At 34.1% G+C, this 25,044-nt stretch overlaps 1 protein-coding gene across 6 annotated transcripts in view; it reads left to right on the top strand.

The window, feature by feature from the left end:
* The window catches only part of NXPH1 (neurexophilin 1), a 134,382-nt gene that overhangs the window by 89,313 nt on the left and 20,025 nt on the right, over window positions 1–25,044 (top strand). Inside the window, exon 1 of one of the 6 annotated variants that reach the window (XM_048951782.1) lies at window positions 20,784–20,849. The exons of the other annotated variants lie outside the window; for them this stretch is intronic. Coding sequence (XP_048807739.1) covers window positions 20,811–20,849 — 39 coding nt within the window. The 5' untranslated portion in view covers window positions 20,784–20,810. Of the gene's footprint in view, window positions 1–20,783; window positions 20,850–25,044 lie in introns of those variants that run through there. 6 annotated transcript variants of the gene reach the window in all.

The raw sequence follows: 25,044 nt of genomic DNA on the forward strand, positions 1-25,044 counted from the left end.
GGAATTTTTGTCTAATCCCACTACTTTTCGTCTTGACTTCACAGATGGCTGAATAATCTGGATTTATAATGTTCTCTAATTTGGTCAAATTTTGTATCCCTAGAAACTACAACAGATTGCCCAGTTATGTGGCTATTTCTTTAATTTTTGTACTCCTATGCTCCAGTGGAGATCTTAGTGAAGGTTCTCATTCCAGCTGTGCTACTGTCAGTGAAGATGGCCTGCAGCACTATTTTTCTTGGCAGCATTTTGAGTTGTCCATGACTTTGCATTTGAGTATAAAGAAAATGTGTGCAGTGTATTAGAATCTTTAACTCTTTCTTACAAAAGCAACAACAAAAATCATGAGTGACAGAACTTTGACAAATATTACACTAAAATGCTCTTAGGCAGAGTGACCTCTAATCCTCAAATCTGCATAACTGCATCCTCAAATCTGATTTAAGAAGTATCTGTAGGTGCAAACTGTTGCAGCTACATTTTATAGCACTTGTCTGATTACAGTTCCCTATGGTGAAATGTCAGTTACGTGTTGCCTATCTTCCATTATGGATGAGATGGGTTTTTTTGTTTGTTTGTTTTTGTTTTGCTTATTTTTTATTATTATTATTTTTTCCCTTTTGATCTATCTAGTACCAAAGAATTACGCTGCTTAGGAATATTTTTATAAAACAATACACCTAAAAAACGTCCTTGGCCTTAAGTTTCATCAGGTTGATTATTAGGAAAAAATTCTTCTCAGAAAGAGTGATGATGCATTGGCACAGGCTGCCCAGGGAAGTGGTGGAGTCGCTGTGCCTGGAAGTGTTCAAGAAATGTGCAGATGTGGCACTGAGGTCATGGTCAGTGGGTATGGTGAGGATGGGTTCTCAGTTGGACTAGATGATCTCAGTGGACTTTTCCAACCTTAATAATTCTATGATTCTATAATCCAAATTTACTGAACACAAAATCTTTCACAGTTAGGCAAATCTTTAGTAAGCCTAATGGAGAAGGTTACTTTCTTCAGGAGTAGAACTTCTGCTTAAAAACAGTGAGATGAATGGAGAGCCTGCTGTTACCTAGAGCTACTATCTCATAGTATATTAATGTGGTGAGAGTATGAAAAGGAACTGAAAGTGAGACTTCATCATAATGGTGGGTAAGAAGTTTCCTCCCCAGGATATCAACTCTTATGGCTGTTGGACTCACTCATTTCCTCCATGTTTTGGAAAGTGACATTTCCATACATGGTGGCAAATTACTATCTTGAATCTTCTACATCTTTCAATTCAAACATAGATGAAAAATTTGGATAACAATAATAGGGAAAATGCTGAAGAACTGTATGGACATATTGGCAAGCTGAGAAGAAACTGGGAAGAAAACCAGGAGAAAACCTGGAAGTAGTTCCACATGTTTTAATTCATCTTTTCTTTCATGCTCAGTCTAGTAATCTGAGATCGTAGGGTTATAAAGATAGCATGAGAGTCCTCTAGAATCTTGAATTAAGTAACTTGCATTATTTGTATAGAAGCTGATACCTGTTGCTGTAAAACTTTTTACTGTCTGAGCAGAAAATATACTGCTAGATCAACGTGATTATGTTTCAATGTACTTCTATTCTATAGATGACAAGCTTTAGTTTGTTTCTGAAAAAAAACCAACACAATTCCAAGTGCTTAATGATTACAGTGTTTACTGAAATACCTTTTTTTTTTTTTTTTTTTTTTTTGAGTTCTAGCACTAATAAGTTCTTGAATGAGTTATACAATTTAAGCTACCATATTTTTATTTTAGTGTAAGACTAAAAACTCTGATTAACTGGGAACAGAACAGGCTATTCTTCAGGAAAAGTGAGGCTGCATTTTGAGTCCTGCAGTGTGTCCTGGAGATTGTGGAATTGTGCTTGTCTTCCTCAGTATTGTTTTTGATTGTGATAATTTTTTTGTTATACTCGCTCATGGCTCATCTGACTTTTCAGAATTGAGTAAGGAGTGATTTTGATACTAGAAATTTAGTAGAATCTCCTTCACAATTGTTTTCCCTTCAATCAAATTCGCTACAATGATATTCTCACTTAAGGTAGTTTCCTTCGCTGAGGACAGTATCTTGAGGCATCTTCATTCATCTCATCCTTACTGATTGGAGCATGAAACTGTAGTGCTCCAACTTTCCCAAAATAATAACATTTGAAAACAAACGTAATGAAGATAATACATTCCAGGCAGAAACAGGGCAGCAAATGACGACTATGGATGCTACCCAAAATATTTTGATCCTACTAAAACAATATGTCTCTTGTCCAATCTTCCCTGTCATTCTAATCCAGACAAGGGATACTCAAAAGTTCCTTGGTGATTGTGACTTGTGATTTTTTATATCTCACAGAGTTCATTTGCATTGTTAGTCATATCATAAAATCATAGAATAATAGAATGGCCTAGGTTGAACAGGACCACAATGATCATCTAATTTCAACCCCCCTCCTATGTGCAGGGTAACCAACCACTAGACTATTGTTGAAGTAGTCATCACTAATACCTTGCATTTATCAGTAAGTACCATATGAATTTTACAAAATCATGGAATCAAAGAATCCTTTGATTTGGCAGGGACCTTTAAAGATCACCTAGTCTACCTCCCATGCAACAAATAGGGGCATCCACAGCTAGGTCACGTTGATCAGAGCAGGTCCAGCTTGGAGAGTAGTAATGCATAAATTAAGAATTTGCTTAGAATGATCTCTTGTATGCTATGTACAGTATATGTATTGATATGGAAGATACAGCCTACTCCACTAGCCTATAGTGAAGTAGGCTGTATGCGAGGAGGAGTTAACCGGTATCAGAATATTTTCTTTTTTTTTTTTTAATCTTAAAAGGAAGGAGTATGTCTCCCAAAGACTTGAGAAACTTTTGTAATCTGAGGGCTGGGCAATCATACAAGGCATTCAGATACTGGCACACTTTGTATATGTGGGAAAACATTGATATTTTGTAAGGATGAATATTGTATTCAATTGTACTGCAGTGTACAATTGCTAGTATTATACATTACCTTTTAGCTAAGATGCTTAACAGTGTGCCAAGGGATGTTGATTGTATAATAAAAATCTGTTAGGATCTGTGTTTGACATTATTGCATCTTAACATATGCTAAACACTGTTGCACTAAGTTTTTGTGTATATATATTTTGTAATGACTTATATCAACTGTAGTCCCCAGTTCTGCGTACCATTGTAATTGGGTATCAATACCTGAACTACATTTATTCTGTCTGATCTTTTTCCTTAGTGATTACTTGGCTCTATTAAAACTATTTTGTGTGATTCCTTAGGGTATGTAAGGAAAAATAAGAGACACACAAATATATACAAGCGTAGTATAGTGACACCTCATATGTATTGATTTTGGCACAACTACATGCCATTTGGGGGAAGGCAAAGGCTAATATTCAACAGATGGCAAAGCCTTAAATCCTATAATAATGACTGCAGTTATTTTCATTACTGTCATCTGATGACACACACAATAGCTGAAAAAGACGAACCGGGTAATCACAGCAAATATACTCCAGAGGACCGGATGCACTTCAAACAATCACAGTAGTGATGGATGTTCAGGCTGAGTGCTACTTCTGTCCATATTCCAGGTATATTTACAGCTGAGGACTAGAAAGCACATTGTTTGTTGTCATACACTGGACTAACACTTTTCCTCTTTGCAATAACGTGAAAAAAAATTAAAAATTGGCGTCCTTTACATGTAGGGAAATTATTTTATATTGCTGATATGCCTGTATACTGTTATCAAGTATAAACAGGTTGCTCTGAAAGAAATGCCTCCAGAATAATATTATTCGATGGACCAAATTCTCAGCTACAAAACAGTTTTTCAACATAGCCAAAACTGGTAACTATGCATTTTCACAAGTGATGAACAACAACCTGCATGCTACACTTGTAAAAATCTGCATGGCTGTTCAAAACACAGCTTGTTTTTCATGTCACTGTTGCCATTGCTGAAATGGACCATCCATTGTCTCACTGTACTGACATTCACTCTTTGGTCTCCATAAACACTCAACAATCATTGATGACTGTCAGTGGGTGCATTATTTTCTGCACAGAGGAATTCAGTTCCACAACTTTACTTCATGTGCACTTCCATTTCAGATGCCATTTTGTCAGGCTGCCCCTCTGCTGCCATCTGTCACACATCAACAACGTGTGACAAAATATGTTCAGTCTCTACTGCCATGCCATCAACTTCTGCCTTTGATGTTGTGGGCTATCATAATAGAATAGGAGACATTATTTTCATTGCAACCATTGTATAAATTTAGTTTGCAGATTTTTCATTGTGAAAATCAAAATATTTAAAAAGCAGAAAATATTTGCTGGGGAAATACAGAAAAAATTAAAAAAAGGTAGGATGAGTTTCTTTATGGCAAATATAATACCAGTTTAGGGAAAGAAAATTATCAGGAGATCGTATCACAAAATTTTCCAGGGTTTAGGGTATTTTGATCCTTATTGCTTAAGACACCTACAGTTATTAAAAAAGAAAGTAAAATCATGTTACTTTATTTAAAAATTCTGTACAAAACCTTCACATGCTCCAACAAAACTGGAATATTTCACATCTGTGATCAGTGATCTAACACTTAAGTTATTCCAGCTCCTACTGTGACATTTTTTAAACTGTTTCTTTCCTCTCCTGGTCTAGCAGTATAATAAAGACCAGGAAAACTGCTCTGAACATGGCATTGCTAAAGTCTCTGCAAAAAAATTCTGAGTTAAGCCTTCTTTCTGACTGTGCTTTCTGTAACTGACACAAAGCAGACTGAGAGAACCTGAATAAGAAAAATCTTGTTAAATCAGAATGTTGTTTTATCAGCTGATGTTGATTTACTTACACAAGTTCTTTGGTGCAAATCCTGATGTAGTCATGGCTTCTAGTGGTGCATTAAAAGGGCATAAACAAGGGGGGAAGTCCATAAATCTGCCTGAATGGGAAACTGAAATTATAACAAGACTTTTACGAATCTCTTAATAAAATGAGAGTGTTTTTTAAACAAACAAACAAGCAAACAGAAGAAGAAATAACAGAAATAAACCAACTTTATAACCTTAACAGGTATTATGGAGCACATGCATCTTGGTCTACATTATGAAGACCATTGAGATCTGTAGGAAATTTTTTTCCTACATGTTTCCCGATGTTTTCATTATATCTCAGATTAAGCTCCTTTTGTTGCCCCTGTGGAATTAAGCTGGACATTATCTGAGAACGTATTTCAGTGCTGATTTGGAATACATTGTTGAGCACGCAATCAAGAAAGGAATCCATCTAAAAATAGCCTTTATTCAAAGGAGAATGAAGAACATTTTAAACATGCTTCATGCTGAAATGGTAGGGATTATTTTTGTTTCATCTACCAGATCTGTATTACATTGGAAATATTGTTTCATTTGGAACAGATCTGATAGCAACTGAAAATGATTGTTAGGCTGGTAGGACTATATCTTACCATATCTCTTGTTATCAATTGTTGCTGTTAAACTGAATGTTTTTTTAGTACATGGTAAGATATAATAAGAAGAATTCTAAATTTATATAAATTTGAATAATGGCATTGCCAGGGAAAATCTGCTGACTTTGATCCTAGTTTTTAATAGATTGACATACTTGCAGAATCACTGTAATAGTAGGCACAAAATCAAAAGCTCGGTAATTGTCATGTAGATAGTGGAAACATATGACTAAAAGTGCAAACCTTTCTCTGTCTTTTTAATTTGTACGTTTAAGTAGGATAACAATCAAATTTGAATGTAGAGATATTGCCTAGGAGCTACGCTAAACTGATCTAGAGGTATCAGTTTTGATTCTCAAAGATAATTAGGAGATCTAAGACCTGCTATTTTGCTTGCAGACTCCATGTAATCAATAGGAATTCAGAAGAAAATCTTTCTAAGAAAAGTCAGTGTTGCATGAGCAGTGCTATGGCCTTTCTATTTCCTGGTGGTGTTTGTACTTGTTGATCATGGATAGTCCTCCTTCATCTTTCCAGTGCCCACAGTCCTGGGCAATGGAAGACCTCCACTGAACTCTCTTTCATTTCTTACTGTCTGCTCTTCCTTTTTAAAGCCTTCTCATTCGTGTTGATTTTGGCGATCACAAAAAGTTGTGACAACTAGATGTATTGTCCAGTAACTGGATGGCATTTCAGTACATTTATTGTTTTCATCTCCATGTAAATCTGGGACGTGAATGAGTTCCTCAGGTTTGTAGTTATGTAACCTGTCTCTGGATGTATTGTGAGTTGCTTTGATAATGATTATGTATGTTTTGAGTTTTAGAATTACCTATGGGCTTCAAGTGACATTGAGGCCATGTTATATAAGAAAATGTGTACGTAAACAGTAAATGAGAGTACCCACCAGACACAACTTGCAGTCTTGACAGCAAATGGTCAGAATGGGACAAAATGTCGCACCATGAAATGGTGATGGTCACACAACATAGAGTAATCAAATTGGGTTTAGTTTCCTAATTCATGAGATTCAGTCCACTACTAAGAACACATTTATGTGGGATCAATGAATGTAGTTGTAGGGACCATTGGTTATTTTATAGTCCTATTTTGGTCCATTGTTGTTATAATAAAATCCATTATGGTCCCACAGTTTAATGATGCATGTGGAATAGGATAAATGGATAAACTTGCCAATGTTTTCAGTACCCTTGTTAGGATGATCTGTTTTATCATCTGGGTCTGTTCTATCTCTGTACAAGAAATTGATTACTTAAAAATAACTGAAATTGGAACTACTATCAGCCTTTTTTACATTAATGCCCCTTTTTCAAACCTTTACAATTAATGAATTTTAATTATTTTAATTATGGGGATCAACCAAAATTTTTGTTTTGAATACAACAACTATATGAGCTGGTTAGTAACAGAATAATACCTATTTCAAATTGCTTATTACAGATGGAGCAGGATGTAAAACCTCCAAAAAAAAAAAAAAAAAAAAAGATAACAAAATAACTTATAGCATTTCTTTTTCACATTACATGTGCTTATCCTCATAGAACAGAAACTTGTGATCAGTTCCTGTGTCACTATATTGATGCATCCCATATTTGACATAGACTAAAAAGTTGTAAACAACAGGAAAACTTTTCTCATTCTTTGACTAGATTATTATTTCAACTAGAAGGGAGAATTTCTACTTTTTTTCTGTCTGTGTATGATGAATGCTGCTGAAGTTCGTTGGAATCTTTCCAGCGATAACTTTAGCAAACCCTTTGTAACTAGCTGAAGTAAACAGTTTCTTGTTAGTCAAACCTCATATGTGGGGTGCCAAACTTCAAATATTTTTGGCCTTTCTTGTGAGTTACACCTCATTTACAATGCAAATAATGCATTGTAAATAATAATATGCAAATAAGTCCTTGAATATCTGAATTCAGGCTCTCGAAAAGGTCCAGTTGAAAAAAAGGAGTACTCCCAAAAATATATCTTTCCCTACCAAAACTCTAGTTAACTATAGGGTGTAATGCTAAAAGATAGAGCTGGTGGAAATGGATAATTATGGAAGTGTAATTACAAACTTCAGAAATAGAAGAACATGTACTGTTAATATATTGTTGTCAAATTAGGTGGTTGGATAGTGATACTATGCATAGTTTAGCTCTTTTATTAATGACTTTTGAGTGGAATGTAGACTTTGTATGTACATAATATCTTTAGAAATAGAAAATTTCTCTCTGCATCTTTATATCGTGCAGAATCTAAACTTGCTCAATAATTATTTAGCTCACACTCTTTAGAGGCTTTAGAGTTGTCCCTCAAGGAAGCAAAAAATTTGCATAAAAAGATAGGAACAAAATAAGAACAAATTATTTCTCCAAGTAGATAGATTTTAAATCCATTTGAAAAGGTCTTTTATTTTCAGCAGAGTGATGGATTAATTCTTTAAGGGAAAATGGCAGTAATTAGGTATAATACCTGAGAGAGCTCAATAAATATTTACTGAATTAAGATTATTTATTATTTGAATTCGAAGAGTGTCTAGAAGCCTTTCATAAGTGCAGAGTGCCATTGGTTCGGAGCTGTATAAGAACAGCTGCTATCCTAACCAGCATACAGCCCAAAATAAATGCCAGGGAAGACAGGAACAAAATGAATTGCCTGAGGGCATGGGGTTAGCTGCAGATCTAGGTCTATGATCTCTAAAGATACCCCAGGAGCATTACCTACAGGAGCTGCTACTTACTCTTCCCTTCTCATCCCTTATCCTTTGACTTCCAACCATTCCTCAGTGCAGCAATATATCTCTGATCCATTATCAAGGCCTTAGTGACTATTATCATTGTCTGTTTGCTCTGCTGCTCTTAAATTGACCCTGTATAAATGATAGGTGAATTGTGAGTCAGAAGAGAGTTTGTTCTTTGCTGATGTTTTCCAGATGATACACTACAGAACTTCTATTAGAACAGTTAATTATTGTGATCTATCCTTTTTTTGGTGGCTGATAGTCTTTACCTCCTTAGCTGACACATCCAGCAAGTTTACACATCCAAGAGTGAGGCAAATCTGTGTGGACACAAACATTCCAGGTAGTGTCCTCTGCATGCTGCTTTTGATGTATGCTCCAAATTCAAAAGAAATTTCAAACATGGCTGTTCCAAACAGCTGAATTAATTAAGTGGTTTTGAGAAGAAATAAGTGGGTGAAGGACTGCATGGGGAGCTCAAGTGAGCCTACCTAGGAGAGAACAGTGCTCTGCATGGAATTACTTAATCTTGTGTAAATGTTGCTTAGGAAGCAGAGAAACAGAGCTGAGGGAGAAGTTTTCTAGGGACAGTGATTCTGTCATGCATAACGTGTCTTCTGCAGTTTTGACATTTTCCTGTTAGTTTATATATCTATGTGAAATTTATTTGTACTTGATTTATTGCTATATCAAAGGCTTCAATTCTGAGATGATTTGGTTCAGCAGTCCCTTGATTCAACAAAGGTCTGCAGATACCCAAGGTGAGCTGTGCTACTAGGGGATTCACCTAGGAGCACTTATTGACAAATATTTTTTGTAATCTAAACAGAAACTGAAACATCTTCTTGGTCAGTTTCGCAGAAAAGTTTTCCTTCCCTTCCTGCCTTTGGGAATAGCTCTATGGATCTTACTTAAAGCTATGCACCAACAGATTTATGCAACTTTACCTTCAAGTATTGCTTTTCTGTGCGTCTTCTTCACAGTGAGTTAAAGGGCTGAGTGTCAGTAGTACTGATCCCAAGGTTTGAGGATTTTGTATGTATTACAGAGTAGGCACTGTCTCTGAAAGAAACCAAATAGTAGCACAAAGATTCCTAGAGGCTGAAATAATTGAAAGTGATTTCCGTGATGAATGTTCTTTACAGCTGGACTGTTGGAGAAGTCTGGCTGGAAAGGCATTCGGCATAAATGTCTAGGCTTTACTCCAGTTTCATCTTATCACTGTGTTACCTTTAGCTGTAATATATTCCTCTCTAGAGTTTGATCTTGATATCTAGGGAAGAACTTTTGTGATTTCATAAGATGATTGATGCATTGCCAGATGTATATTCAGACTTTTGAGAACAGTTTAATATATTTTATATATAAATATATGTCTGTGTACATACATATATATGTGTACATATATTTAAATATACATATAAATATATATATATTTATATACACACACACTTCAGTGTGTTTCTACCAGACTGTCCATCCAGACTACTTCAGTCTGTTTCTACCAGCTAAATTGCATAGTGGCATGTCAAAATTAACACATGTCACTTGTGTCAAAAGCTGATAGGAACACATTTACAGTTGGTTTACAACTGAAACAGTTTCCAGGAGTTTATATAATAAGGGGTTTTTTTTCCTAGTAGCAACAAAAGACGGCATTGAATGAATTTCCAGTTTTAATTTCTCCTTTTGTTTTCTTTGTCAGGAAGGACAGTATTATTACTACTTCTCATCTGTTCATTGTTAGATCTAAATACTTTTAAGTATTCTCTGTTCTTCACACAAAAGAACTTACAACTCTAAGAGGACCAAGTCTTTAACTGAATCCTTAGATCTGTGCAGTGACCTAATTAAGCTGCTGTATATCTCCATAGGAATATAAGCACAATCTATCACAGTAGCAAGATCAAGACCCAAATTAGGATAAAAAAACTTTTGAACAGAGAAAAATTATAAAGAATAGGGTGGAAAGTGTTACAAATTTATAGTTATTTTTGATGATTTTCAAAATATCTCTGATTTGGATGATAGTCACAGCCTAGGTAGTTTTAGTCAGCTGAAGTGTACATGCAGGATAGAGTTCAGGCTATGGAATTTGTTTTCTTGGTAGCCATACCAAGAAAGATTCAAATTACTTGCATAAAGGCTTCTTTTTTTGTCATCTTAGGGTATCTGATAGCTTGAATAAATTTACATGTCTAAAATGGTACGAGAGGCCTATATTTAAATGCATTATGTGTCTTCTTGACACTTTTTCAGAATCTCAAATATATTTGACAACTTTGTTATGTCTGTACACCTAGTTACAGTTCTAGCGTGAGCCTGACTTTGTATATGCAAACACTATAAAAGTTATCTCAAGAAGAGGATAATAGCCTCTTGAAATTACCCTCTATCTTCTGTTTAGAAAATATTTCTTTCTAATTATTTTAAATAAAATGATCAGGCTTTTATGTTTTTAAGGTGTGATTAAGGTGTGATTCAGAGATGTGTAGAGTCTCATTTTCTTTTGCTTTTTTGGAGACAGTCCTTCATGTCCTGGTGCGTAGGTATTTTGGATATTTTTAAAAATTCAGGGAAACCAGAACCTACTTCTTTAGATGCCTTAGTAATTTGACAAAATTTGTCATTCATTCCCAATTGTATAAGACAAGAAAGATTACTTTCTCAAAGGTGTTGTGAAATGAAATCGTTTGAAGATTTTGGGATCTTTGCAAAGTGCAGGAGGGACATCAGAATGCTAGGGTGTCATTGCAATCAGAACTACATAGTTATCCATATAACCTTATCACAGTACTATATATATCAGATTTGGAAATAGGGAAGAGTTGTGCCCTTAAAGACTACTGGATAGTGCTAAATATTAAAAAATTAATCTGCTGGAATATGTTCCATTCCAGAATTTTGAAACGCATAGTAAATAATTCAGAAGGGACCTTCAAAATTTGTTGTTTTCTCTTTCTTGAGACTCATGCATGCACTTCCCTTGTGTAACAGCTTTGAAACCCTGAGCTAAATCTCGCTGTTCAAAGCCCAAAACACTTCAGAGTGAAAACCCCTCTAAAGCTATTAAGGGATGTGAAACTGATTATATATGAGTTTTCCATCGTTTTAGTGAAAGTCTAATAAGGTAGTAAGTAGTATCTTCTACATGGAACATGGGAATGATCTGTTTTGTTTCACTTCAGAGTCCTCTCTGGAAGCCAAATTATAAATTACAGCATGTGCTCAGGGGAATCTAAGCACCATTCCTTCTACTTGCTAAAGCAATCCAAGAAGTCCAGGACATTTAAATACTCTAATGGCCTGCAAAAATGGCTGAGCTCAGAGTAGAACAGTATGCTCTGCCATTCTTTTGTCATGAGAAGAGTTTTGCAAAAAGTTTGGTCTGGAAAGAAAGTTACGTTGGAATTTCAGCTGATATTTTGATGATGAGCTAAACCAAGCTTAATGTTTGGAGCCTTACCAAAGTAGGTGAGCCTCTGCAAGGTGCTATGTCCCTGTGCTCTTTTCCATGTAGGAAGATGTCTACTGTGCTATTTTCTTGGATGCATAGCACACAGGCTCACCTGGCTCACTCCATGACTAGTGTGAGAGCAGAGGTGAATTGTGTTTCTACTCTTCTTTGTTGCATGCTTATTCATTACAAAGACTAACACTAAGCAAGGGAAAATTCTCAGTCTTCCTGAATAGAGGCTGTTATGAGTAGCTTTCAGACCAGTGATATTTTTTCTTGGGATTATTTTCAATATTACATATTACATATTACAATATTGCTTCTGAAAGAATATTATTTGTGCATTATGGTTATTTCATTTGGTTTGTATATGTGTACATGTGTATGCACTGCTATGCTACTAAGTTCATGAAATGTATTGTGTTTCTGTATCCATGCGGAAGTCATAGTTTCAGGTGATGAGTACAATATTAGTATGAAGAAAGAATAAAAAAATATCTAAGAAGCAGCCATAATTTAAATGTGAAATACATAGGTATAACTCAAAAATTAAACTCTGCAAAACAAGTTTTGGTTCTTCATAGTTCAGCTACAATTATTCTTACACATAACTAGACCTACCATCCAAGGACAAATATCTGACTGTATAATGAAGGTGCATAGTGGTGACACTGAAGTAATGGAAAGTGGTGTCATGGATATACATGTAAGGATACAATCAGCTACAGAATCAGTTTTGTCCTTTTTTAAATTCAGCTGTTCAGTGCTGCCAGGTACTGTGCAAGCTAGGAAATCTTTCCTAAAATTCATAATAAACTAGTAATGCAGTGATGGAATTATTCTTTTTGGTTAGGCAACAATACATTTGAATAATTTATATCTATCTTTGTACGTTTGAACTACTCCTATGACTTTCTGTGCTTTGAGCAAAGGGAGAATTTTACTCTTCAAATTCTATAAAAATAAAACACATAAATTACTGAATGAACATAGCTTTTGTTTAAAGCATTGAACCCCTTCCATCTCAGCATTATCACTATATTCTTTCAGTTTGAACAAGTACCCTGTAAGTCACATATTTCTATTTTTGCCTTATCTGGGAATAGCTTGTTTAAACAATTTCTTTGTTCTACAGAGTTGATTTTCTCTTGAAATACATTTAAACTTTGTTCAGAAACTGTTCTGCAGGTTGTAGTTGATTTTTGTCCGCACAAAAATACCCTGGTTTTAGATGTATATTTAAAATATTATTTATTAAAATGTTCAATTTAAGAGAAGAATTTTAAATGAGCAATTTCTGATTTAAAGGATAAAGATTAGAAGAATCTTATTGGTGCACAATTTGTCCCATAGCATGCTTTTTTTTTTTTCTTTTGACTACAAGTAAGGAACTTGATGTGATTCTGTAAGTAGGTCTATACAAACAGCATTTGTTTTTAGAAAGGATGAGAAAGAGATGAAATTTGTTCTGTTGTTTCAGAAGGCATCTCTATCCTTTATTCAGGTGTAATATTCAGTTGTAATTTTCATAGAACAGTAGACAGGCATTCTGGAAGGCAGAAATTAGAAAATAAATAAAATAAACAGCACAGAGTTATTTCATGATGACAATATACTCAGGAAAGATTTGCAAAGACCACTATATAGCCCTATATAAATCATAACATCTTCAGCAAATTTTTCTTGGTTAAAAAACTATTCATGATCTCTGAAAGGAGAACACCTCTCGAAGAATATTATAATGAATGAAGAAAATACTGAAATGCTACATGGTAGCCTTAACATGTGAGTCTTTTCCAGGATCAATGACATATCCTTCCTTTGGGTCTGAAATGCCAATTTTGTTTCTTTCTTCCTCTTAAATCTTGTTTATTAAAAAGGAATAAGACTTACAAATTGTCTATATCTATATAGACAATAATTTCTAAATGTATAAATATCTGTACCAAGATCAGAAATTCTCCAAAAATCAGGTACCTCATTTTCTGATTTTGAAATAACAATAAGACTTGACAAACCAAAATTGGTAACAAAAGAACTCAATCTAACTGGATCTAAACTGCCTAGAGCAATAATTATTAGATAAAGAAGACAGGCATGAAATGGTCACTGAAAGAAAAAGAGAAGACAAAAATTATTCAGGTAGGTAACCTTAATTAAATCAAAATAATATAAATAATAAAGACAACGTACAGTTGCATCATTCATATGAGTATTAAAACTACCCATCAGCAAAATTTTAATGTAATGTAGTTTAACATCAAGTAAAGTCTGACAATAATTCAGAAACATACTTCAAGCAAGGTATGACTCCAAGGGCAGGCCATAAATAACAAACATAACAAAGGAAGCACTAGCTCAATGAATAACACAACTTAATACTGAGTTTATGCTCAGCTTCACTATTGAAATTACACTCTTGTAACTATCAATTTCAGTGAAGGCCAAAAGTTATAACACTTGAATATCACTCTGATGAATAAAGCTCAGATTCTCATTTCTTCTCTTTCATCACCTGGACATTAAAGATCCTTAGCAGTGCTTGTTGCATTTTTCTGCCTCTTTACTGGTCAGCATTTTACATGCTATTTAAGAACAATTTTCCAAAAGATTGGTGTCTGGAACGTATTCCCTAATTCTGACTGTATGCTTAGACACTGAATTTGCTTGAGACTCAATTTCTATTTTTATTTTTATTTTTTAATTCATGGTTAGTCATAAACATCCTGTAGATCACCAGATTTTTTGTACACATAGTTTTCCCTTTTTTAATCCTATATCACTGCAAAATTGCTTAAGGATTTCCCATGCCACAGTCTACTTTTCAATAGTATAAGACACAATTGTATAACCCTAATAATTTTATTAGGCAGTTCTTTCACTGCAGTACAAAGATTATGTTGGAAAAATGCTATCACACAGTTCTTAAAATCTATTTATGCATGCTAATCAAACTATGGTTTTTCTTTGTCACTGAAGCATTAAAAATATCTGATACATAAGGATGAGATATATGAAATGTTATATATGTCTGGAAACACTTGCATTCTCCTTTTGTTTGTTGTCTGTAAGAAGGAAATCTATATAGGTTTCGAAAGCTAGAATTCTGTGAATCATAACACACAGAGAAAGCAGTCACTTTACATTTTGTCTCTCTTTTTTAAAAATTAGAAATATTTCTGCTTTCTTTAATTCCTGTAGCATTTTCACAGGCCTCCATATAAAAGGTGAAATCATAAATGAGGTCTCCAATATTATAGGGTTTTTTTGTTTGTTTGTTTAGCATTATAGCAGCAGCACTGTTGACACCTGGTGCTTGTTATTCCTAAGAGTTCTGATTACCTCTTGAATCTCTTCAAAAATTTGGCTCAATTGTCTGGAAAATGGCCACTTATTATTAGCCTTTTTATTCTCTTTATGGAGCTTGTCTGAGTACTCCTATAATATTTCTATAGTTGTATTCCTTAAAATAAAATTATTTCCATTTTTATTATTTATCAGACTTTTCATTATTTATATTCTTTCCTTCATGCATTGATACTCTTGTAAAACTCTTGTACAGTCTCTGTATCCCTTGGCTCAATCGTCAGAAGCAAAATCTCTATAAAATATAATGGTAATATTTCAGACTTGCCTGAGGAACAAATGTACAATTTACCGATGACGTCCATCATATCATACTAAATATCTCCTCCAAAATAACCATGAAAAGCCCCTAATCTTGTATTTGAATTTCCCAGAATATATGTTGTATATATAGTATAATCTGTTCATGTTAATGTAGTTTTAATATCATGAAACATCTCTTTTTTTACTCTACACTTAGCATGTTAAGACTGTGGGTATTACAAGACATCGTACGATTGTTGAAAATATTCAGAGAACTGATCAGATATTAATCTTTAGTGAGAGTAAATATATTTGTGAAATAACTTCTGAGCTTTCTCCTTTTAATGTTATTTACATATTTGTCCACTAATGACTTTTAATGGCTTTTGATAGTACATTTAACTGTTCCCATTTCATGTGTAGTCCTTCTTCCACTGTGAATATATAAATTTCAATGTATCCTATCTCTGAGAAGACAACTAATTATGCACAACTCTGCTTTAGTTGCTCCATAAAAAAATTCCAGAATTTTGGGCCTAAATAATGTTAAATGTTCCATATTTCTAATTCCTAGTCTTTTCTGTCTTTCTCCTAATCTTTTCACATTTGATGGCAATTATTCATATTATCTGCATTTTTTCTGAAGTTTTTCAGATGTGTCCCTAAAATTATGCTTTACCATAGATCAAAGAAGCCATTACTAAATCTCTGTTTCCCATAAACATCCTTTTAAGCTGTAGATAAAATCATTCCTGATCTTCTCTAAAATATTGAGCTCATGGAGTATTTAGCTATGAACAGAATTGAACTGCCAGGCCTGTAAAAGGTTTTTCTATCAACTGATTGTGATATACCAATGTTCTTCTTGAAACATTGCAGCTAGAGATGGTGTGTTTGGCAATGCTTAGGATGTTGCTAAACATACAAAGAAGTAACACTTTTCACTGAAATGTCCCTTTTCTTGAAAATTCTGGGAATGGTATTGTCATGGGATTTGATTAATTTCCTCTCCAACCAAATGGTTTTGGGTACATGTTGTGATGTAAGATTCTGACAAAACGTTTTCTTCATAAAATTTATATTTTCATTTAACCTTTAGAAAATCTCTTCAGTTTTTACCCAATTCACTTAAAGTGTCCTGTTGGATTTGTATTAGCTGTTCATCTAACAGGTTTGCTACCTTTCACTTAAATCAAGATGTAAGTAATTTAAAACCTTTATCAGTGATGATTTATGTTACTTCTAGATCAGTGTGGATGTTTTTAAAAAATATGGGTCACAAAAACTGCAAATTGCATCACTGAGGTTTCACATAAACAACTTGTGCAATTTCTTGAAGTCATCACATTTATTTTCTTTCCTCTTCATCCTCTATTTCTATTGCTCCAAATCACAGAATAAAATTCTCAAAGGTAATGGGCATTAATTTTAAGTTAAGGCTATATCAGGCAATTTGACATTTTATACCTCTTTTACTTTTCCTTTTCTAAATGAGCACTGGTAATGCATATATTTTGTGTACTGGAACAGGTCATGTCCCTTTCTGTCACAGTCCACCTTGTTTTGTGATTATGCACCCTTGAATGCATAATGGAGGTATGGCCACTTGTGCATAAAGAAACATAGCGTAAATGAAGTGTAAAGATTTGTGCTTTATTGGATGGCACTTTTTGAATTTTTTTCCATGAGCGAATTATTCAAAAGATCTTCATAAATGGTGCATAACTTTAAATTTGATCCATAGAATGCAAGTCATATAATTGATTCTCCTCCTTGACTTCAGCCGTTATATGATCATAGCATTGCTTTTCATAATTTGAGTATTTTTTTAAAATATTGATATTGTTATGTGAATAACATAAAGCAGTGTCTAATATCTTAATCTGTTACCCTTATTTCTTCTGCTTGTTTAAATTACCCTTCATGCTGTCTTGCAAGGTCATTTCTCTTGCTGAATCAGAACACAATTTCAGATGAAGATATCTGCTTGAATTTGGAAACAGACTGAAAATTGATATTGATATAAGACACACTGAAAGTGATGTTAGGAATATGATCAAAACCCACAGAGGAAAGTCAGAAAAAGGTAAAGAGAAATTCTGGAAGAGTATGGCTCTTTTTTTTTTTTTTCTTTTTTTTTCTTTTTTTCTGCTCAACTTTTTAAGATGGATCTGTTCAGTTTGGGTTGGAAATACTTAGGTGAAAATGAAATTCTTACACTATGAGCTGTCAAAACTGAGCTTCTACTATGTTTGTAACACACAATTATTATTATTTTTTTAATATATGCTGCACAGACTGAAAGTCTTCTCCTTTATAATATGTGTAGCTGCTTGTAAGTCACCAGCAAATACTGTGTATAAGAAACAGATTCCTGGTAGTCTGCATTACTCACTAATACATTTTTCATGTTTATATTCTAAAAGTCACAAAGACATGAAATTTTCTTGAGATAATAATTTATGATTAAATGGAGACTGGGTTGTCAGCATATAATCAAAGGAGGGGACATTACTGTGTTTGTAGAGTCAGATTATGCTAACAGCATGGAGCTGCCTCATTCCACTACAAGCACAATGAGACATTCATCCACAGTTTCAAGTCTGAAATGCTTTTTGTAGTGGTGATTACATTCGTTCCGTGTTGTCTTCAAACTGCTTCTGTGCTAGAATAGTGTCTGGCTCTACCTACCACTTGAGTTGCCTCCTATATATATATATATGAACATTTGTTAGGTATATTTATGTTTACATTTTTCTCATGGGCAGGAAAAAGCTTTCTCTTTGAAAACTATGCATCGCTGATTAGAAAAGTGCTAGCTTTTCTCCAGATGATAAACAATTATCAGGTGAATTGTGTTGATGAATCGTACTTCTGTTTAAAGTAATTTTTAAATGTGTACAATCCACAGCAATAACGTGTCAGGGATAGGAACAAGATGACAAGAAAATAGGATTGAAATTCCTTGTCTTGTTTAGAAAAAGAAATTATGCTGAACCCTGGGCTTCCTCCTCTTACCCATAGTTCTTTTCAAAGATTTTTTTCAGAATAGAGGATGAACTGACCCTTCATTTGTGTGTTTCCTTGCAAAAAGGAGAGAGGTATTTGAGATTATATTGCATGACTTTCTATAATTACTTGCTAGAAACTAACAGAAAAGGGAAGTGTGAACAGGTTTTCAGGAGGTAACAATGTATAATGAGAAGGAAAAGCCTTAGCTTCTGATTATTTATATTTTCAGCACCAAAGAGCTATAAGTCATAAACTAGGACCTCATGGGGAGGCTATGATTCAAATCAAAGATAAGAGACAACACATGGATCCAAACAGCCAAGTACAACGAAACGATGAAGCGACGTTGGTTAGCATGAGAGAAAGTGTCTCACTGCATTATTAGCTTAAACATTCTCTCATGTTTTTTGTAGGCATCACAGCAAGAGAGTTTTAATGAGGGATTTGAAGGAAGATAATGAGGTTGTGAGACAGATGCTTGGAAAAAAAATCACAGAGGAGATTGTTTAAAAATATCTGACAAACGGGTAATGGAAGCCAACATTCTGGTCTAACTGGAGAAAAATCTCACTGGAGATGATAGGTAGGATAAAAATAAGAGGGAATTTGAAGATGAAGCTAAACAACTTATATCTGATTATTTAGAAAATCATAGGCAGAAGTTGGTCAAACAAGCTGACAATTTTGTTCTATCTGATTCTGTGTGAGGGTGCCAGGGTTCACCAGAGGAATAGATGTTAAAATAATAGAGATTTCAGGTGGTTTATGACAGACTGGATGATACTTTCGGCTTTGTAGGCGAATAGGAAACATCTACAAAAATGCTGAACCAAATGAGAAATTATTTAGCATCATTTACAGAACTGACTTGTTTACAAAGAATATTATGTGATCCCAATTTCTAGAGGCATTTGATACAGTTTTACAGTACATAAAAGGGAAACACTAATTGGCATTGAAAGGAAGTTTTATCAGAAGTACAGTGCCCGTCCTTTCTAGTGTGTAAATCTAAATTCTTTGTTTGAAGAAGACAATGAAAGGATTTTTAAAAATCACATGCGTGAATAAAAACGTATTTACTTATGTACAAAAATACAGTGTGAGCAATGGTAGTAGTGACAGAAGGTCAATTCCGCACATTTTTGATAAATACTTATGCTATCCCAGTATTTTCTTAATCAGCTTTAGCTGATTAGTTTCAATTTTTAATGATCTTTACCACTAAAAATTCTCTTGCAAGATGCATTATATCTAAATGCTTGCAAAAAAAAAAAAAGGTCAGTTTCTGGAAAATCAGGGAATTAATGCAGATGATCAAGGCTGTTACTACATCCCACGGTTGAGACCAGGAGATAATAGTACATTTAGGAAAAACTAGTTCACAAAACAGATTTCATTTTTTAAATATTACAGAAGAAGGTGGCAAATATGTGCTTCTTTTGAAGCCTAAAGCTATAGAAAGTGGGAGAAGACATGCTGAACTTTTTTGTGAAGTCATTTTAAAGTACTTTACATGAGAAGTTCATAAAGGTAGCAGGAGTAAGAAGCTAGTATAATTAATGGTCAGAACTTCCAGACATTAAATTAATGGCTTGCCTGAACATTCACAAGAGTGGGAGACAGATGCTGAGAATTGATGAAAATTTCCTAGGAGAGGTAGAAGAAATACTGAGGGAAATCAAGGCCATACCTGAGCACATGATCAGAATATTAGAATCTCTAAAGTTTAGAAAAGCTCAGGGACCATCATAAGTCTGTTCTAAAGATCCAAAACATCTGAGCAAGTGTAGTAAAAGTTACATTATAAAAGAGGGAAGATGTTAGATGACTTAAAAGAAGTTACTAGAAACTGGGAAGCAAGAAATTACTGATTTTTAAGTATTACTTCTGCTCTTCAGGATAGTGAGATCCAAACATCCAGTTTCAGAAAGCTATTATTTGATCATGATTAAAATACAAAAATAAAAGGAAGAAGTTTAATTATTAATTTCAAGTACTTGTCTTGTTACCTCAGCTAGATTAAAAGTTAACTAGCAAAGGGAGAAAAGGCACATAAATGTAATTTATTCTAACAAGCACTGGCTACAGCACAATCTGAAAGAGATACTAGTAAATATCTATTTGAATGCACATACCCCACCTTTTATGTCTGTGATTCCTTTAACTATGTTCAGTGGGGCTGTAAAGACTCTGCACTCATCACACCCATAGTACAAATGGTGCCAATTTGGAATAAGTAAAAGCCAGTGTCAACTGTGGCGACCACTGAAATATTGAGCTTTCTTGGATAAGGGAAGATGATTAACTTCAGGTGATGAAAGAACACTGGAGTTAGCTGGTAATAGCAAATGTAAATGAAGGCAAATGACTTCAGCCATTTTGTGAGTATCAGCACAATGGTAATTTTCACTTACTGGAGCAATACAATGAAGAAGTATAGGTGAGTAAAATGAGGAGAAGTGGTAATGATTTGTAGCTGTGAAGAATGTGGCATTATAACAGAGGTAAGCAAAATAATTCACACTTGCCTGGAATAACTCAGGAACATGGTTCAGTGAACTGGCTAGTAAATACCAGGTAGAAGAGTGTTAGAGAAGTAAAAAATATCTTGTAAAGATGACTGATTCCCCATAGTCACATGCAAATTAGCATTAAGCAGATGGAAGATTAAGATGAAGAAATGCTATGCATATTGCTCATTTTTCTACATAGGGTGTAATAGCAGTAAACAAAGAAAACAACTTCAGTATATAAGTTTAGGTATTGAATATAAATTATTTTAGCATGCTATAAAAATCTCTAAATCTGAGGTGCAAATATCTCCATTGTTTTTGTCATTATAAATCTTGTATTAATAACTTGTTGCATAGAGGACTTCTGAATAAGTGTGCATGGACTAATAATTCTGCAAAGGACACATATCTTTTTAATTGTAGATACACTATTTCTGAAATGAAAATAAAAATGATCACTGCAACCAATCAGAAAAGTACTGCAACCAATCAGAAGAACTTAGTGACAAACAAAATACCATTAGTTCCATACTTAATTTGTCATTGTTCTACTATATTTAAATATAAAACTTATTACAATCTAAAAACTGTAGAATGCCAGTGGGTACATCTTCTGAGCTTTACTTGTGCAGTAGAAATGTCAAGGTTGTATTGTCTGCCTCTGTTTCTCTAGTGCAAAACCTCCCCTCAAGTTGTTAACCGTGGTGATTAATGACCTAATGCAAAAGTCTATCAAAGTTAGTGGAAAGATTTCATTGTCTTTTTGATTGGTTCATCTGTCCTCTGGCGTTTTGGACTTGTGACTTTTCCATCAGTAAGAACTAATTTCAGTTGTTTCCTCTTTACAGAACAAGGGAGATTTACTTTTAATCAGGCTTTCAATCAGACTAAGGGAGGATTTGTTTCTCAGAATGCACAGACCTAACTTTCAGAGTAGAAGAAAATTTTGAGAAGTCTGAGGGAGAAGGAAAGAGGGGAAGCTAAATGCCTCAGAGAAAGTGAGAGAGCAAGGTGAAAGATCTTGTGTTATTGTCTATTTCATACCTTCTGAATTGGAAGAAATAAACTAGAATGATATAGATCTTCCCAGGGAGGACTGATCATATCAAAATACCTGGAAGTTACAGTCAGTGGAAACCACTGGAGAGAATACTTCATACTCTTTCTTAATGATGAACAACAGCTGGAAATGTGGGGCTGGGATGGTGGTGAGAGTACAAAAAGTAGTTTTCCCAGAGAAAAACTGGTAAAAGTGCTACACTACCTTTCCTTAATGTTTCTGACACAAAAATTTTTTCTGCTGCTGAATATTTGGAGTAGCATCCTAGATGCATATGCAGATACTTTTTCAATCCCACAGTAACTACAAACACTAATTGATCACTGATGATGTATATGCATTCTGTGAATCTTCCAAGTTATGTGTGCTCAATCTGATAACAAAAAGAGATTTTCCCCATTCAGTACTGTGCAGTCAATAAAAATGTAGCTGTGGCAAACTAAGGTGCACTCTCTTCTCCCAAATGTACAATAACCATTAAATTATAGGCTAAGATACAATTCCAGAAATAATTTTGCACATAACAATTGAAGCACAGAGAACATAGTTAACGTGCAAATGTGAATTTGTGCTTTCATGCCCACCAGACAGGAAAATCTGGTCTTGACTTAAACTAAGAACTTTCCAAATGGGATCCTCTGATGGAAATACATATGAAAAGCAAAAATGTGTTTGTATGGTCAGTTTTTTATCCAGATGAACCTTATTTCTTCCTGTCAGATTAATTGAGGTGTATACTAATTTCTTTGCTATCATTCTTTGTACGTTCCTTTGAATGTGAATATTGTCATGGTTTCCTGTTTTTACAGACATATTCTATTTCTTGCTGTTCAAGACATGGCATATCTTAATGATTTGAAGTAAGGGTTGTCATGCAAAAGACTAAAGAGTGTAACACTTTCATAACAATATTACCTTTCTAGTTCTTTCTTTTGTACAGTGTATGAGAAGTATAGGTTATTATTAAATTTCATAGTGTCTCGCTATAGGACAACATTTAAATACTAATTCTAATCTTTGAATTGAAGATACCTTAAGGAATTGTGCTTTAAACAGCAACCCTTTTGGTTGACTCATGTTAATTTAGTGTGTAGGAAGTTTATTGCAATGGAAGTTAAGATTATTCCATAATAACAATTTATAATCTTGCTTTGTCCTTGTGATATAGTTTTGTTGTTGTTTATGCATTGGTATGCTCTTGACTCTTGAGAGTTAAAGAGGATATTTTTAGAAGTGGTTGCAGGTAATTGTCCATTTGAAGTAGACTTCAGAATGGAACAAGCTAGAAGTTTCTTGGCAAACTTCTTTATTAAGGCTGAGAGTATGCACAGAAATTGTCTTGGCGAGTTTGAGTTAGTTTTTCTTTAGCGTATTTGTTTTGCTCAGAAGGAATGTCTTTGTCACAAGTAAATGAATGAGGAAAACTTAAAGGTGCAGGGGTAGATGACTGAAGTATGCCTGTCTTCACTTACAAAGTCAGCTATTTTCTTTTATTCCAGGATAAACCTACTTAAATGTTGTCCATAAACCTTGGCTGCATTTTAATATTGGCTGGGTTCTTGTGATCTTTCTCTGCTGATGCTTAAAAAGGGCATTGACTCTTCCCTTTATTAGATTTCTGTCTGCAGTTATAAAATTAATCTCCCAGTCTCATGCTGCAATGAGCTGTGCCAGTAGAAGGGAGATCAGTTTCATTTTTTTTGCCTTAAAACTTCTTCCAAAGTTACAAGGAGTTTAGAACATTACTTTCTCTTTTCAATTTTAACAAAGCCTTTGTCTTTTTTTTCCTGCATTTCTATTTTATCCATGTCATTTTGGTTCTTTTGTTTTATACTTCACATTTTTCCCCCACTCCTTTTTCTTGCCTTCAAGCCTAGTTTATAGTCTTTGACAGGATTTTTTCTATGCTATCTGCCAAAACATCTGTTTCTTTTCTGAATAAAAAGCTTCAGTCTCCAGAAAGTGTCACATGGGTCCTCACCAACTATAAACCTTCCTTTCTCTATATGACTTTGTCAATGATGAACCAGCACTGTGCAGCTTTGTACCCTTGTCTGCTTGTCACATTTTTTATTATGCCCAAGTCAGGTATTTTGTTGGGGAAAAAAAAAGTCTTTGCATTATTTGGATTTCAATGTACACACTTCCTTTCAAACTATGCCATCAGTTATTTGTACTTTCTATTTTTAACCTTGCAATTATTTCCTGAATTTCTGATCAGAGCAGATATTTATTAGCTTAAAATTGATTCCAGTTACGAATACTCTTCTATTTGTGCTTTTCTGCTAGGACTACATTTGAATTAATATCCTCACCAAATATGCTACTATAACTGGCTTTGATTGTTCTTGGATTGATTTTTGTTGATGATACAATTTTTCAGTCGAAGTGGCATTTACGGTAGTTTCGGATTCTCTTGAGCAAGTTGTGTCACTTTCAGTACTTTCATTTTGCCATTTATATTTTTAATGATAGTAATAACTTATGTAGTAGACAGACTTAATTCTGTTGTAAAATACTTTGATGTCTTCAAGGAAAAGTGCTGTATTTGAGCATATTATTTGTATATTATATTCCTGCAGTACTACAAACTTTATGTCACTGAGGTTTTTTCAAACTACATTTTATAAACGGTCAAAAGAAGAAATGAATTTAAATACTTCCTTCAAATGCTGAAAGATTTTTTTATTGCTTTTTATGTTGCAAGATAAAGGAAGAAAGTAATTTTCATATGTGTATGTCTGGTATAATTTTCTGTTGGTATGTTGTTGATATCTTTGTCTTTTGAGTGTATTGAGGGGTAAGACAAAGACGATTTGCTGGTGAATGGTTTTATGTTCCTCCAAACATCTAAGCCTTAGTGTATTAAATACATACATAAGATCAATGGACAGATATTTTTCCCCCTGGAATATCTGTAGGCGTTTCATTCTTTCAGTCCCCTGAAGTTTTCGCTGAATTTTGAAGAAAATGAAAAATGTTTTTAATTATTTTTATTATTTTTTTGTAAATCTCTCAAAATTTCTTCATCTATTTATTTATTTATTTTACAGATTTTACATTTCCATTATAAGATCTGTATTAGTTACTTAGGGGTTTCTGAGATCAAACTTGTACGGGGAGAGG

The sequence above is a fragment of the Lagopus muta genome, chromosome 7 (assembly GCF_023343835.1).
Source record: "Lagopus muta isolate bLagMut1 chromosome 7, bLagMut1 primary, whole genome shotgun sequence".
NCBI classification, from domain to species: domain Eukaryota; kingdom Metazoa; phylum Chordata; class Aves; order Galliformes; family Phasianidae; genus Lagopus; species Lagopus muta.